At 44.6% G+C, this 14501-nt stretch overlaps 1 protein-coding gene across 1 annotated transcript in view; it reads right to left on the bottom strand.

Moving 5' to 3' along the window:
- XPR1 (xenotropic and polytropic retrovirus receptor 1) overlaps window positions 1–14501 on the bottom strand; it is a 250935-nt gene that overhangs the window by 38675 nt on the left and 197759 nt on the right. The window contains exon 8 of the mRNA XM_050963190.1: window positions 2100–2287. Within this exon, the coding sequence (XP_050819147.1) occupies window positions 2100–2287 (188 nt within the window). The remainder of the gene's footprint in view (window positions 1–2099; window positions 2288–14501) is intronic.

The raw sequence follows: 14501 nt of genomic DNA, 5'->3' as shown, positions 1-14501 counted from the left end.
TCCTCCATGAATTTATCTAGTTTTTTTTTAACCCTGTTATAGTCTTGGCCTTCACAACGTTCTCTGGCAAAGAATTCCACAGCTTGACTGTGTGTTGGGTGAAGAAACACTTCCTTTTGTTTGTTTGAAACCTGCTGCCTATTAATTTCATTTGGTGACCACTAGTTCCTGAGTTATGAGAAGGTGTAACACTTCCTTATTTAATTTCTCCACACCAGACATGATTCTGTAGACCTCTATCATATCCCCCTTTAGTTGTGTCTTTTCCAAGCTGAAAAGTCCCAGTCTTATTAATCTCTCCTCATATGGAGGCTGCTCCAAACCTCTAATCATTTTTGTTGGCCTTTCTTGAACCTTTTCTTGATAGTTATGTTACAATTCATTCCAAGGAAACAGGACGATTTATTCTGCTGATACTTAAAATGCACAGTGGCTCCCGTGGCTTTGTCAAGGCTGAATCCTCACTCTGAGTACAGAAAGTGGGGGCCCACAAGGATTCTAAAAATTAATACTTGCCACTCTCCAGGCTTGTATTAAACTCCCAAGGTTACAGCTTTTCTCTGACCGTGGCTTGGTAAATGCTGCCACCACCACTCAAATGCAAAAAAACCACCCTTGGACCCAGGAAGGAGCACTTGGGAATTCCTCCCTGTGGGATACCCTCAAGCCCTTTCACACCTCCCCTGCCCCAGGGAAGAGCTGAGAAAGAAAACAAAGGAAATTAGCTGTGGCTACCAGCTAATCAAACAACATGCACAAACCTCTTAGGACACCAAAAATCCAATCTTGTTCTTAAAAAAGGTAAATTTCATTAAAAACAAAAAGGAAAACAATACATCTGGAACTTAGGCTTTTGCTAGATTTTAAAAGAGCAATTCCAAAAATCAGTCACCCAAAATAGCTTTCTTGGGGGTTCAGCTTAAAGGTTACAAGCAACCGAAAGCATCAGGTGTTAGCACAGAGGAAATCCACAAGCCAAACTAAGAAATAAACCTGACTGTATCTAACTAAAAACATTCCCTATTAAAATAATTTCTTCTAGGTATGGAAGATGAATTTTTATACCTGATTCAAGCCTTACACAGAATTCCTGCTTATAGCATTGCTGCTCCGTTCCCTGCAGCCCAGAGAATAACAGACAAAAGGAAGTTCTACCTTTCCATTGGCTCTTTTGGTCAGGTGCCCACTCCTTTCCTTTTACCTGTGGGCTTGTTAACCCTTTACACGTAAAGCAGGCAGAGTGCAGATCAAGATGGATTTTACAGCTAACTGCCTGGCTGGGTGTCCATCAAAGGGAGCTACTCCCCCCCCCATGTATCACATGCCCCCCAAATCACAGAAGGTGTTGGCCAGCCTGGTTCAGGTCGGGTGCACATCGACTAGGATTTCTTCCTGGAGGTTTAGGAAACAGAGTTAATAAGATACATGCACCTCTAACTTTACTAATAATTACATGAAGAACTAAACAGTACTTTTTGCATTTCAGGGACTACAATGACTTAGAATGCAGAGACATTTTTACCCATGTGATTCTGGGAAACCTTCCTGGGAGAGTGCATCAGCCACTTTGTTAGAGGCTCCTGAAATGTGTTGTATTTCAAAATCAAAGCCTTGAATAGCAAAACTCCACCAAAGTTTTTTATTAGTCTCTTTGACTGTGTGAAGCCACTTCAGTGCAGCATGGTCAGTCTGCAGGTGGAACCGTCATCACCAAATGTATGGGCGTAGCTGCTCCAGAGCATGCACAATGACATAACATTCTTTTTCTGAGACTGACCAGTGTCTTTCCCTCTCAGAAAGTTTTTTTTGCTGAGAAACACGACAGGATGGAATTGTTGATCTGGTCCTTCCTGCATTAAAACTGCTCCCAGACCACGCTTGGACTGTGTGGTTACGACGAATGGTTGGTTGAAGTTCTACCTTCCCATTGGCTCTTTTGGTCAAGTGCCCACTTTTACCTGTGGGCTTCTGAACCCTTTACAGGTAAAGCAAGCAGAGAACAGACCAAGAGGGATTTTACTGCTAACGGGCTGGCTGGCTGTCCATCAAAGGCAGCTATTCTCACCCCCCTTCAAGTATCACAGGCTTGTTCTGCTTACCTCAAAGAGATGCTGATGGGACAAATTGCTGCGGGGATTGAGTTCAAAGATGAGGACATGATTCACTCCAGCATGCCTCCAGCCATACGTATTGATACCCAGGAGGAAGAGGAATTCTATCAGGAGAAAGCCACCTCGATAGATTCTCACCAGTGGCCACACATTTGGTCCATCTATAAAAAACACACCTGACAGAGAGAGAATAAGTGCTTAATGATATAATACATGCCATATTGCAGGCCAAAACAATTCTCTGCTTCTTATGCTGATCCTAAGGTAAACAGCAGATAATATACATACCCCACAAGAAAAGGGTAGTACTCTTAATCCAGAGCCTTGTATTCCAGCTATTAGAACACAGTGGGGAACCAGGACTCTTTGCCCTAAATCCACATTAAAGTTTTGACTTGCTTTTTTCTTGGGGATGGGAGAAGATCTGTCACTTGACCTCAGACAAACAAGAGAAGTTGCATGTGGTGGTCTAAGTTTCCTCTTTTTGGCCAAATGATCAAAGCTTTATTTGGTGTTATACACCTGTCTTCCCAAGCCTCACCTCATAAGTAAAATTTAAGATTTGTCAAACATTAGGGATTCATAGATTATTAAACCAGAAGAAATCACTGTGATCATCTAATATAACTTCTACTGAATAGCAGAAGCCATAGGGCTTCCCTGAATTTATTCCGGTTTGATCTAGAGCATATCTTTTAGAAAAAAAAAATCCAATCTTAGGTTTCCAGTGATGGAGAATCCACCACAATCCTTGGTAAACTGCTCCAATGGTTAACTGTCCTCACTGTATTTTAAGTCTCCTTCTACCTCAATTTGCTTCTGCCCCGACCACTTCTGAACATGCCAGTGATTACTAGCTCTGCTCCACCTCCCACTCAGGCCACCAGCAACATCCTACTCCCTTATTGGTAGGAGTGATGTGAAACTGGAGCATTGGTACTAGCAGGAATTGTAACTAGAAGAAGCTGAAGCCTCATTTTTTCTCTGCAAATGAAGGCACAAATATTTTAGCCTCAAACCAAGCCAATGAAATACAATACACACTATTTAAACTAGGGTGTCTATTCACTAAATTCAAGTGAGGTTGGTGAAATGTATATTGCTTCCTTTGTTCAGTCCTACAAGCTTTTGGAGACCCATGTGTATTTACTGCATCTGAAATGGCAATCAAGTCTTTAAAATAGAAGCTTTATCTTTGTCCAGCCCAGGCAGCCTTGTAAAATTTTACCCTCCTGATTGCCCAAGGCAAGATTTCTTACTGACGGGTGAGTTAATTTTTTTTTCCAATCAATTTCAGTTTCATTGAATATTCCCATCTCCCTCCTGCCCCTTTTCCTGCCCAATCTTTTAATTTTTTTTTTTAATAGAAAGGCTTGACAGGAGCACCCAATTTAACTTCTCTGTGTCAATTAATTTTTCCTCCACCACACCCTCTCTTATTCAATTGCTCTCAACTAAATGGCTCCAATCTTTTCAGTCTCTCCATATGAAACTGTCTCTAACCATTTTCATTCATCTGACCAGCATTCATAGTTTATATTGCTTGGAATTACTGAGATAGAAATTATGGATAAGAAGGAATTATTCAAATACTGTCCCTTAAAATTTATATCCAAAAGTGATAATATTAACAGGTTTCAGGTAACACTGAGCCAAATCAGTAGCTGTCTAATTAACATTCAAAAGGATTTCACCAAAAATGTCCTGAAGAGGGTGACAGATAAGTTAGTTTACGATATGACTGTGAAAATATACGTCTGAACTTTATTTTGAACCGGGGATGCAAGATCAGTGGGCTGCTTGCAAATAAAGGGAGGAAATAATTACACACAGAAAGGGAGAGAAAGTGGAAATCAACCCGTTTATTCTGGGCAAAGCAGACCCCAAAATATTGAACAGGAAACACTGTGAAGAATGATGATGGAGCATCATGAGAATAAATCCCACTTAAAAATTCTTGGTAAAAGGCAAGGACCAGTGGGGATCTTGCCCCACTAGGTGTACCAGAGCTTGGAGAGAACCTGGGAGAGAGTTTGAGGGGTCTATTTGTTGAGTCTGAAAAAAAATCTAAGTGCCACACAAAGTTACAGCACTGTATAAATAGTGAAAATAATTATGCATCAGTTTTCACCATTATGTTCTATATAATTTCAGTTGGCCTAAGAATCAGACTCTGCCTGTATTGAAGAAGGGACAAATGACAAGTCTGAAAATAATCAAGAACAGTTTATTGGAGTTGCAACCAAAGCCCACTTTTTATGGATGATTCTGCTCAGGAAAATGAAGCACTACTAGGACTGGCCTGAACTAAATAGCAGTATGGGCAGATAACTTGTAAAATCTTCCCTTTATTGCTCTGTCAATGCATTCTAACCGTGACCTGCAACTCTATTGTTACTGCCATCCTGACTTCTTGAGAAGAGACAGTCATTTATGGTAAAGTATGTAGCACCAGTACAGATAGAGGTTATGTTCTCACCAATGTAGAAATATTCATATACTTGGGCAGTACCATCAGCCAGGATGGTGGAACATGCCAGGATATCCAGAACAAAAATAAATAAAGTCAGGAACACCTTCAAGAGCTTAAATACAGTCTGGAAATCATCAAAATACACCAAAACCAAACTCAAGATTTATCAGCGCCGTATACTTTCAACATTACTTTATAGTGAAGAACACTGGGGAATGAGAAAGTATGACATGTCCAAACTTTCTTCATTCCATACAACCTGCCTCACAAAAATCCTCCATATCTTTTTGGCTCAGAACAATCTCAAACCAAGCTCTATTGACACAGTGCAGCCAAGAGGATATGAGCACCATCATTGCCAGGAGGCACTGGAGATGGATTGGCTACGTGCTTCGGACAGAAACTGATTCCATCACAAGAGCAGCAATAAGATGGACACCTGAAGGCAAGTGAAAATGAGGCCACCTGAAAACAAAATGGCAAAGAGCAGTGGAAGTCGAGCTGAAAAACCTGGGACACAGCTGGGGAACCATCGAAAGACTTGCCAGAAACAGATAGGAACAAAGGAGCTTTGTCGCTGCCCTAAACGCCAGAGGCATAATGTGAACATGATGATGGTGCTAATTTAGCACTTTTGTGGTGTGTGTAAATGAAGACTCAGATAAAGCACCATGATAGTGTTTACTTGTTACTCCCACTTTTCTATGGTCAAAGACTGAGTCGAAAGGCTTGCCTTACTAATCTGCTATTCACTTAGCTCTAATACCTCAGGTTAGCCCAATTACTAAAGTCAGCTAAATCCGTGTTATTGTTGTTACACCTTCACCAACTGATACTTGGTAGACAAATTAAAGAGGCATTGAGTGTTTGGCTATACTTGCAGCTGTACAGCGCTGGGAGTTACAGCTGTCTTTGTACAGCTGTGTAGGGAAAGCGCTGCAGCGTGGCCACACTGACAGCTACCAGCGCTGCAGTGTGACCACATTTGCAGCGGTGTTGGGAGTGGTGCATTATGGGCAGCAACCCCAGCGTTCAAGTGGCTGCAATGTGTTTTTCATAAGAGGGGGGTGGGGTGGAGTGTGACAGGGAGCGTGGGGGAGACAGGGAGAGTGGATTTTTGGAGCTGACACTGCAAGTTCTAAGGACTTGAAGATATACAGCACCAATCTTCAAACATTTTAGAAGTTTCGACCCCTTCCCCCACCCCTCTCTCATTCATTAAATGCAAATAGCCTTCAGACCAGATAAGCAGCTGCTCCAAAACGGACCCCCCTGCCCTGCCCACCCCCAGCTGCTTCTCTCCTCAATCAAACACTAGCTGTGGACATTGATCCCCCTGCCTGCCTCTGCTCGAGCAAACAGTAGCTGTGTTTGTTTTTTAGATAGCAGCTCCGGGAGCCCCGAGTTCACAACAAAACAAAGAGAGGCATCACAACAAAACAAAGAGTGTTATCTTTACTTAAAAAGCATTATGGGAAGGTTCCGGAGATCAGTTACAGGGTAGTAAGGTTAATCACTGTTTACACTGTCACCCCAGCGCTGCAAGAGCAGCGCTATAGTCGTTATTCCCCAGGCCGAGGTGGAGTACAGCCAGCGCTGTAGCCAGGGAGATACAGCGCTGTATGTGCCTTGCTAGTGTGGACGGGGAGTAAGTTACAGCGCTGTAAAGCCACCACCAGCGCTGTAACTCTCAAGTGTAGCCAAGCCCTCAGAGTGTTAACAGATGAGAGATTCTCTGTTCTGATGCCCTCAAGAGGGTCAAAACCTGTTTCAGTTCTATTCAGTTTCCAATATTGCATTTAGATCCACGATGACATGTTGATTTCTGTTATAAATCCTGTTCAAATATGTTGCAGAACTGAAGTAATTAGAATCAGGGGTTTTCTCCTCCCCAAGAACTTGCTATGATTTGAATGCTCTAGCTTTGTCCCTGTACTATGACAATTATACAAACTCTGAATTAGCAGCTTCACTTCAGTAATTTATTAACAATTCCATATTCACTAACACCTTGAGAGATGCTAATATAGAAAAGCGAACATCACATGGATATTTCACTGTATCCCAATACACTAGTCTGTTCTATTACCAAATTCTGTATTTTTACAAGTGAAGATGCCCCTTGCAATTGTGAGAAAAATTGCTACTCATGAGGCATTGTGTAAAATCGTACTTGTTAATAAGTAACAAACCATACTCCTGCTTAAATATACTTTCAAAGCCATCTAGACTCTCAGGAGCTATAAAACATTTAGATACGGCAGCAAATAAGATGTGACACGGAGGGGGCCATGTCCCCATAGGAGTTAGTGAAGGACAGTCTACCCTATTAAAAGGGCTCTCTCTGGTTTCGATTGTGATAGTGACAACCATTGTGGACTTCAGGTTACTCAAAAACAAAGATCTTCAGGTGATGTTAATTTTTTTAAAATCAGAAGGTACGGTTGGTGTGTTTAGTAATTGAACCTCCCAAGTTCTAATGCCTGCCCTGAGGCATTACAAATTTATAGCCTTGACGTCATGTTTATACCAAGCAGACTCTCAAAACACTTTGGTAAAGGTTACTAATATGTTAGCAAAGTAGCAATTTTTTAAATTAACTTTATAGCTACAAGTACCAGTACAACTTTTATTTTCCCAATATTTGTAGAAACTCACAGGTTTCAGGTCATGTCTCTTGATGGAAGCACACTAATTCACATCAGTTTTGGTGCGTGTGTTTGAAGATAAGGATTGTGGTCATGAATTCATTACTACCATTATGATGCTTTTTCATTCTGAACATTGAAAATACACCAATTTCACATTGCAAGATAAATACAAACAGCAGCTGGCTTTAATGGTATTCACAGCTCTCACAGAGATCAAACATGCAAGCTTTAGACAGAAATGTGAAGACGATGTATGGAGTTACATAAACACACACATTAAAAGAGGCCCCCGATACATATGGAGGGTGGTAATAAGAGGGGGTTACTTACCTGTAACTGGAGGTTCTTTGAAATGTGTGGTCCCTATCTGTATTCCAAATGTGTGTGTGCATGTGCGCTATGTGCCAGAACCAGAAGGTTTTCTTAGCAGTATCCCGTGAACCACATGTGTATCGTGCATCCCCTCATGCTTGCAGAAGAGGGTACAATTGGCCAGATGGATCAACGCTTCGTCAATTACCCTCTTTCCGATGAGTAGCCAAGTCCACAGCAGAGGGGGTGGAAGATGAGTATTGGAATACAAATAGGGGGCCACATTTCTCAAACGTAAGTAACAACCTCCTCTTCTTCAAGTCATAGTCCCTATGTGAGTTCCAAATGTGGGTGAGTAGCAAGCAGTGATCAATGTGGAGGTAGGTGCGAGAATGTGAGAGGAATTGCAGTCTGTAGTATGGTGTAGCCCACTGCAGCATCCACAGCTGCCCCTTGGGCGACGGCATAGTGGGACGTGCATGTGTGTATGGAGCACGATGTTGCTGCACTACAGATGTCTTGCCATGAGATGTCTGTTAAGCAGGCTGATGTGGCTGCTTGCACAGCGTGCGCTGTGACACCATCAGGCGACAGTACACTGGATAGCATTCACAGATGCACTCAGAGACCCATTTGGAGATTCACTGGGAAGAGAGGGCTTGGCCCTTGGATCCATCGGCAATGGTTACAAATATTTTTGTTGGTGTGCAAACGGCATGGGTCCTGTGGAGGAAGAATGCCAGTGTAAGGTGGACAATAAAGGAGTGCAAGATCCTGTCCACATGGGACAGAAGACAGGGAGGTGGGGACACTGACTGAGGTGCAACTCTGACATGACCTTGGGGAGGAACTTAGGGTGTAGCTGTAAAGAAACTATCCTTGTGGAATATGGTAAAAGGAGAGTCAGCCATCAAGGCTGACAGTTCACTGACTTGTCTAGCTGAGATAATGGCCAATAAGAACATCACTTTCATGGAGAGATGGGAGAGGGAGCATGTTGCCAGCGGCTCGAAGGGTGGCTTTGGGAGGGTGGAGAGAACAAGATTCAGGTCCCATGGGGGTGCGGGCTTGAGTACTACTAGTGGGAAGGTATTGAGGAGACCTTTCATGAAACAGACAGTGGTAGGGTGTGTAAACATGGAAGTAACATCTATAGGAAGGGGGGAAGAAAAATATTAAGCGTTGCCAAGTGGACACGTATAGAGCTGAGGGCAAGGCCCAACATTCTGAGATTGGGAAAGTAATCAAGGATGACAGGTATGGATATCATACTCAGTGGGTGGTGATGGCAGTGAGCCCATGAGATGAATAGTTTCCATTTACCTTGGTAGCAGTCCCTGGTGGATGCCTTTCCGCACGGCAAGAATGTGTCGCATCGGGGTGGAGTATGCTCTGTCTACTCCTGAGTCTCCTCCAAAAACCAGGCTGTGAGGTGAAGAGGGCCTGGATGGGGATGCCAGGAACAGCCCCAATCTCGTGTCAGGGGTGCACGAAGACGGAGTGGCATGCGGATGGAGAGTCTGAGAAGGTCTCTGAACCAAAACTGACAGGTCCAGAACGGGACTGAATATTATGGTAGTGCAGTCCCGGTGGATCTTGCATTGCACTTGCGGGAGCAGGGGAATGGGAGGGTGGTGCGTAGCAGAGGGGAAATGCCTCTGATGGCTCCCCTGAAAGAATAAAGGGGCAATTTGTGGTTCTCAGGGGTGGAGAAGAGATCCAAGTGTGGGGTGCCCCATTTGTGGAAGAGAGATCAGAATGTGGCACTGTGCAATTCTCACGTGTGGTTGAGGTACAGAATCCTGCTGAGCACATTGGACAGGGAATTTTGGGTGCCAGCAGGTATGTCACTTGAAGCTTGAAGTCACTAGCTTGTTAAGTTAGGTGTTAGTGGTGTTTGACCTTTTATTTCTTATTAACTATGATAAATGACAGGGGGGGAGGAGAGCTCCCTTTCATGGGCACCCAGCCAGCTAGCTATAAAATACCTCTTAGAGTTGTTCTCTACTTGCTTTACCTGTAAAAGGTAAAAAAGTCTATCTGCATAGGTAAAAGGAAGGGAGTGGGCACCTGACCAAAAAAGCCAATGGGAAGGCTAGAACTTTTTAAAATTGGGGGAAAAAAACTTTCCCCTTTGTCTGTCTGTGGTGTTCTCCTGGAGAGCAGAGACAGTGCTGGAACTATGCTATAAAAAGCTTTGGGGCAGATATGGAAATCATTAGATCATACCTAAAAACTACTCATTTAAAACCCCAGATATACAAGTAGATCAGGAAATGTCTAGGAAGATGCGATTAAGTTTATTTCTGTTTACTTCTTTATGGCTTGTGGACTCCTCTGTGCTAACCCCAAATGCTTTTGTTTTGCTTGTAATCTTAAAGCTGCCTCAAGGTGGTTATTCTTGATGCTTAATTATTGTAAGTGGGGTTTTTAAATCTAGCAGTAGCCTGAGTTTTCAAATGTATTTTCTTTCTTTGTTTTTAATAAAGTTTACCTTTTTTAAGAATAGGATTGGATTGTGTGTCCTAAGAGGCTTGTGCACATGTTGTTTAATTAGCTTTGTGTTCTCTCTCACCTCTTTCGTGTGTGTGTGTGTGTGTGTGTGTGTGTGTGTGTGTGTGAGTGAGAGGGTTTGAGGGGTACCCTATAGGAAGGAATTCCCACGTGCACCTTCTTGGGTTCTCAAAGGATTTTTTGCATTTGGGTGGTAGCAGTATCTACCCATCCAAGGTCAGAGAAAAGCTGTAAGGTTGGGAGTTTAATACAAGCTTGGAGTGGCCAGTATTCATTTTTAGAATCTTTGCAGACCCCCACCTTCTGCACTCCAAGTGCCAGAGTGGGGAATCAGCCATGACATGGTGGCAGAGTGGTGGGATCATTTTTTAACCAGAAACACAGACTTCAGGATTTTAAAAGGACATATTTTTCCTTTTGGCAGCCTGCAAAGTCAGGGAGATTTTTCTTTTTTTCCTTTTCTTTGCTGCCTGTGGGGGGAATAGGCACAAAAAGGATTCAGCCTGCCAAGCCACGGAGTCCAACAAGCAGGCTTTTTTTTTCCCTAGCTTCATGGCAACAAAATAGCTACACTAGAGTAGGGCAGCCCTGTGCATGGAGGTTGCGGTCAGGTACTAAAACCCTAGAGCAACCAGTCTTCCCAAAGCTGCATGCCACGGAGAAGACACACCCAGATCCACTGGTAGGCAGAAGCGAGGAGAGAGGCAAAGCACTTGGTAGTGAAGACGAAGTGCTTGGAGGTGGAAATGGAGCTGAAGCGCTTAGAGCTAGAAAAGGCTAAACTGGGTCAACCAGGTAGCCTTAACAGTCCTTCTCCAGGTATCGCTCCCCATTCCAAGCAATTCCCCACATACAAGGTAGGCGATGATATAAGGCCTTCTTAAAAATTTTTGAAAGTGCCTGTCTTGGATACAGCATCCCTTCAGACCAGCATATAGTGGAGCTGAGGCCACAACTCAGTGGACCCTTAGCAGAGGTGGCAGCTGAAATGCCTAAAGAACACATGAACGAGTATGAACTTTTTAAACAAAAGTCCAGAATTAGAATGGGGCTAACACCCAAGCACGCCTGTCGGCATTTCAGAGCCCCAAGGTGGAAACCAGACATGGAATTTTCCCAACACACCTACCACATTGTAAAAAACTGGGATGCCTGGATATCAGGAGCAAATGTTAAGTCTCTGGAAGATTTGTCTCTCCTAATACAAATGGAGCAGTTCGTAGAGGGTGTTCCTGAGGAAATAGAAAGGTACATCCTAGATGGCGGAGGCCTCCACACAGCCAGGGAAACCCCAGATGCCCTCTTGTCCTACTACCCTACTCTCCAACCACTCACCTCACCCCAGCCCACAGTCTGCTGGGGGATGCTTTAAATGTAATGAGCTGGGGAATATGAAGGTCAACTGCCCCAAGAGCACTAGCTGACTGCAACTCATCACTCTGGGGTCCCACCGAGGGCCTTCAGGCCCGGATGCCTTGCAAATACCCCCAGAATGAAGGAATCATAGAATATCAGGGTTGGAAGGGACCTCAGGAGGTCAACTAGTCCAATCCCCTGCTCAAAGCAGGACCAATTCCCAGACAGATTTTTACCCCAGTTCCCTAAATGGCCCCCTCAAGGATTGAACTCACAACCCTGGGTTTAGCAGGCCAATGCTCAAACCACTGAGCTATCCCATTCCCATGCTGCTGGGAGAAGACGTAGCCAACCATGTGAGGCTAACAAAAAGGGTGGGGATGGTCACCCACAGCCATGCTAAACAGGCCTCCACACCTAACTCTATTCCTGAGCCTCCTACAAGGACCCAGTCAGTGTTCCCTGATACCACAGACCCAGGGACCCAGCCAGAGGTGATGAAACCAGACGCCAGACCAGAGTCTATGGCAGCAGTTGTAGGTCCAGTTCCTGGGACCCAGCCAGAACCAGCCCAAGGATTAGAACTGGCAGAGCAGTCAGCACCAGAGCCTGTGCTTGCAACCCCACAAGAGTCAGGGGAGCCAGCACAAAAGGGCGCCACAGAGCCTGCACCTGCAGCAGCAGCTAAACTGGCACAAAAAGCTCAACCGGAGCCTGAAATACAACCTAGTGCACCAGTGGACAGCGGTTCATAGTTGATGGAGACACCCCCATCACCACATTGCTTCCAGTGAGACCAAGCCCAAGTCTATAACCCAGCGAGGAACTAACGTCTCCAGCATCAAGGCAGCAGTTCCAGGCAGAGCAGGAAGCAGATGAAAGCCTCAAACGAGCTTGGATGGCAGCACGGAGCGACCCACTGCCTTTCAGCTCTTCCAATAGGTCCAGGTTTGTTGTAGGATGAGGACTCTTATACAAAGAAACCCTTTCTGGTGGGCACAAGGCATCCTCATAGACAATTGGTAGTTCCAACTAAGTATAGGGAAAAGCTCTTGAGCTTAGCCCATGATCACCCTAGTGGACCAAAGATCGTTCTGAGGAAGTCATTCACTGGGAGGGAATGGGCAATGACATTTCTACTTATGTCCAGTCTTGTGAGGTGTGCCAGAGGGTGGGAAAGCCCCAAGACCAGGTCAAGGCCCCTCTCCAGCCACTCCCCATAATTGAGGTTCCATTTCAGTGTGTAGCTGTGGATATTCTGGGTCCTTTCCCTAAGAAGACATCCAGAAGACAGCTGTACATATTGACATTCATGGATTTTGCCACTCGATGGCCAGAAGCAGAAGCTCTAAGCAAAACCAGGGCTAAAAGCGTGAGCTAGGAACTGGCAGACATTTTTGCCAGGGTAGGTTGGCCCTCCAACATCCTTACGGATTCGGGAACTAACTTCCTGGCAGGGATCATGAAATGTCTTTGGGAAGCTCATGGAGTGAATCACTTGGTTGCCATCCCTTACCACCATCAAACAGATGGCCTAGTGGAGAAGTTTAACGGGACTTTGGGGGGTCATGATATGTAAATTCGTGAATGAGCACTCCAATGATTGGGACCTAGTGTTGCAGCAGTTGCTCTTTGCCTACAGGGCTATACCACATCTCAGTTTGGGATTTTAATCCTTTGAATTTGTTTATGGCCATGAAGTTAAGGGGCCATTACAGTCAGTGAAGCATCAATGGGAGGGGGTTACATCTCCTCCAGGAACTAACATTTTGGACTTTGTAACCAACCTGCAAAACACTCTCAAAGACTCTCGAGCCCTTGCTTGAGAAAACCTACAGGTTGCTCAACAAGAACAAAAGGTGTGGTATGATAAACATGCCAGAAAGCATTCCTTCAGAGTAGGTGTCCAAATCATGGTCCTGAAAGTGCCCCAGACCAATAAGATGGAAGCGTCATGGGAGGGGCCATTTATGGTTCGAGAGCACCTGGAAGCTGTTAATTACCTCATAGCATTCCCAGACCCTACCTTAAAACCTAAAGTATACCATGTTAATTCTCTAAAGCCCTTTTATTCCCGAGAAATCAAGGTTCTCCTGTTTACAGCCCAGGAGAGAGACAATGCTGAGTGTCCTGAAGGAGTCTACTATGAAGGGAAAAGCAACAGTGGCGTAGAAGAGGTAAGCATTTCCATAACCCTTGGGCATAAGCAACAGTAGCAAATCCAGGAGCTGTGCATCATCTTCGTGCCAATGTTTTTAGCCACCCCAGAATAGACAGAACGGGCATACCACTCCATTGACACAGGTGATGCTTGCCCAATTAGAGCCCAACCTTACTGGATGGCTCCTCAAACCAAAACTGCAATAGAAAGGGAGATCAAGGACATGTTATGGATGGGTATAATCCACCCCTCTGAGAGTGTATGGGCCTCTCCAGTGGTTCTGGTTCCCAAACCAGATGGGGAAATCCGCTTTTGCATGCACTACTGTATGCTAAATGCTGTAACTCACCCAGAGAACTATCCAATGCCATGCACAGATGAGCTACTGGAACAACTGGGACACGCCCAAACTAACAGGTATTGGCAAGTGCTGCTAGATGACCCAGCCAAAGAAAGGTCAGCCTTCATCACCCATGTAGGGAAGTATGAATTTAATGTTCTTCCTTTTGGACTTTGAAATGCACCTGCCACCTTCCAGATACTGGAAGATAAACCTTCTGGCTGGATTTTGCGAATCTGCTGACACCTACCTTGACAATGTGGCTATATTCTCAGATTCATGGGCAGAACACTTGGAACACCTCCAAGCTGTCTTCCAGCACATAAGGGAGGCAGGATTAACCGTTAAGGCCAAAAAATGTCAAATAGGCCTAAACAGGGTAACGTATCTTGGACACCAGGTGGGTCAAGGAACTATCAACACCTTACAGGCTAAAGTAAATGCTATCGAAAATTGGCCTGTTTCCTAAACCTCCAGGAAGAAATCCCAGCTGGTGTGGACCCAATCTAAACCAGACTGGCCAGCACCATTTGTGATCTGTGGGGCATGTGACAAATGAAATGGGGGTGGGTAGCTCCTTTTT

This window comes from Gopherus flavomarginatus, chromosome 7 (genome assembly GCF_025201925.1).
Source record: "Gopherus flavomarginatus isolate rGopFla2 chromosome 7, rGopFla2.mat.asm, whole genome shotgun sequence".
In the NCBI taxonomy this organism is placed as follows: Eukaryota; Metazoa; Chordata; order Testudines; family Testudinidae; genus Gopherus; species Gopherus flavomarginatus.
This window is presented reverse-complemented; position numbering and strand designations above follow the sequence as displayed.